We start from the raw sequence: 2,137 nt of genomic DNA, 5'->3' as shown, positions 1-2,137 counted from the left end.
TGCAAAAGAGCTTAAAGGCCGCCTCCCCCAGGTGAAGGTCCAGCACAATAAAATATTAAAACATCAGGTGTTGTGTTTTTATTTTAATATTTTCTTTACAGGCGGACTACGGGTGCCAGCGGGCCCTTAATATCCAGGCATGCTGGCACTTGTGGTTCACCAAGTGCCGGCATACTTGGGCAGGCTTGCTGTAAAGAACAATATTAGTATGCCATGAACCCCGCACCCACCGCCACCAGGGGTGCGGGGCATAGCACTGGGCTTTCAGCCTAGTGCTGGTTGTTGCTCAGGAGGGGGGACCCCATTTAAATTTTCGGGCCCCCCACTTCCTGAGGAATTCCAACCCTGGGCTGACTGGTTTGGGGGGTGTTTAATGCTATGGCAGGGGGACCCCATACTGAGTGTCTCCCCTGCTATGGCATTACTCCCCCTGGCTGGTTTAGCCTAGTGCTGGTCTCTGAAAAAGAAGGGGAACCCTATGCTTTTTTTTTCGGGGGGGGGGGGGCACGTCAGTGCCTCACCAGTCACTGCCCTCAACGCACGTCACTGTTTACAATCTATAAGAGATATGGGTGGACACAATGGAAGAAGCACTGAATTTAATTGACTTGTTTATATCTGTTTTGACATTGTACATTTCCATATTTCATCTGGTCAATGACGATGTGATATTTCTTGCAGAACCCCATCTGAGGTGAGACTCCTTGACACTCCCCGCTATCCTCCGGTAAGGTCCTACATGTCCTCCTATGAAGTTAGTCGCTTTGTGCAGCGGTGCCAGAAGGAAAGGGAGGACGCCCTCCGCAGGGAGGAGTCATCCAGGGACAAACTGAAGTGTCTTGAAGTCTCATCACGCAGCCAGATCCAGGAACTGAAGGCCAAACTAAAAGAGGTGACCAATGAAAACAAAGCTCTGCATAGAACAGTAAAGAAACTCCGGATAGACTTGGGTCTGGAGGGGAGCCCCAAATTCCGAGGCAAGATGACCAAGGATATCATCAAAGAACTGCAAGAGCAGGAGGACCAGTGTTCCCAAATGAAGGAGGAAAACCAACTTCTCTCTGTGCAGCTCCGAGAGATGGTACCGGTCATTGTGCAGACACAGAAGCAGAAAGCCGAACTGCAGGCTCAGCTTGAGGGCATGGAAAGCAAGATTTGGGATCTGTCAAACTTGAACACCCAGCTCTCCCAACTTCTGCAGGAGACCCAGAAAGAGAGAGATGATTTGGAGAAGGCATATCTCATGTATAGAAAATCCATAGAGGACACCAAAAAGATTACAAGCAGGTCTGTACAGACCATCACCTCCATCCCTGTCATTTTACAAAGCACCTATAAGAGAGTTTCCAGAGAATCTTCCAGCTCACAGGCATCCCAAGTCCCCTCCGAAAAGAGAAAGGTTTCTCTGGAAAACAGTAACTCGGCCCCAATCACTGCCGACAACAAACAAAAGACATACCTGCAAAACGCACGCAACCAGTCCTGACGAACGGTGATACAAATTTGTGCTTATTCGTGGATATCTCTCTCCTAATCTGCAGCTTATGGTTCAGTAATTTATAATAAAAAATAAATCACATGCAAGTTTTCAGTTCATAGTTCAACAAACATGATCATAATGTAATTAAACATAGAAACATAGAATTTGTCGGCAGATAAGAACCACTAGGCCCATCTAGTCTGCCCCCTTTTTTTTTTTTACATTATTTTTATCTCTAACCTTATTTGATCCTTATTTCTTTGTAAGGATATCCTTATGTCTAGCCCATGCATGTTTAAATTGCTCTACTATCTTAGCCTCTACCACCTCCGATGAGAGGCTATTCCACTTGTCCATTACCCTTTCTGTCATGTAATTTATCCGCAAATTTCCCCTGAACCTCACCCCCTCCAGTCTCAGTGCATGTCCTCGTGTCCTATTGCTTCTCTTCATTTGGAGAATGTTTCCCTCCTGGACTTTGTTAAAACCCTTCATATATTTGAAAGTTTCTATCATGTCCCCCCTTTCCCTTCTCTGCTCCAAACTATACATATTGAGATTTCTTAGTCTTTCTGGGTATGTTTTGTGATGTAGGCCATGCACCATTTTAGTTGCCCTTCTTTGTACAGTTTCTAATGTATTAATATCCTTTTGAAG

The 2,137-nt window shown here is 45.6% G+C and overlaps 1 protein-coding gene across 1 annotated transcript; it reads left to right on the top strand.

Moving 5' to 3' along the window:
- Positions 1 to 684: 684 nt before the first annotated feature.
- LOC134956732 (virulence factor-related M protein-like) lies at positions 685 to 1,535 on the top strand. Its single transcript, XM_063938713.1, has one exon. The coding sequence runs from the start codon at positions 740 to 742 to the stop codon at positions 1,484 to 1,486; it is 747 nt and encodes a 248-aa protein (XP_063794783.1). The 5' UTR covers positions 685 to 739; the 3' UTR covers positions 1,487 to 1,535.
- The last annotated feature ends 602 nt before the right edge of the window (positions 1,536 to 2,137 follow it).

The sequence above is a fragment of the Pseudophryne corroboree genome, chromosome 9 (assembly GCF_028390025.1).
Source record: "Pseudophryne corroboree isolate aPseCor3 chromosome 9, aPseCor3.hap2, whole genome shotgun sequence".
NCBI classification, from domain to species: domain Eukaryota; kingdom Metazoa; phylum Chordata; class Amphibia; order Anura; family Myobatrachidae; genus Pseudophryne; species Pseudophryne corroboree.
The sequence above is the reverse complement of the archived record's forward strand: the minus strand, read 5'-3'. Positions and strand labels throughout refer to the sequence as shown.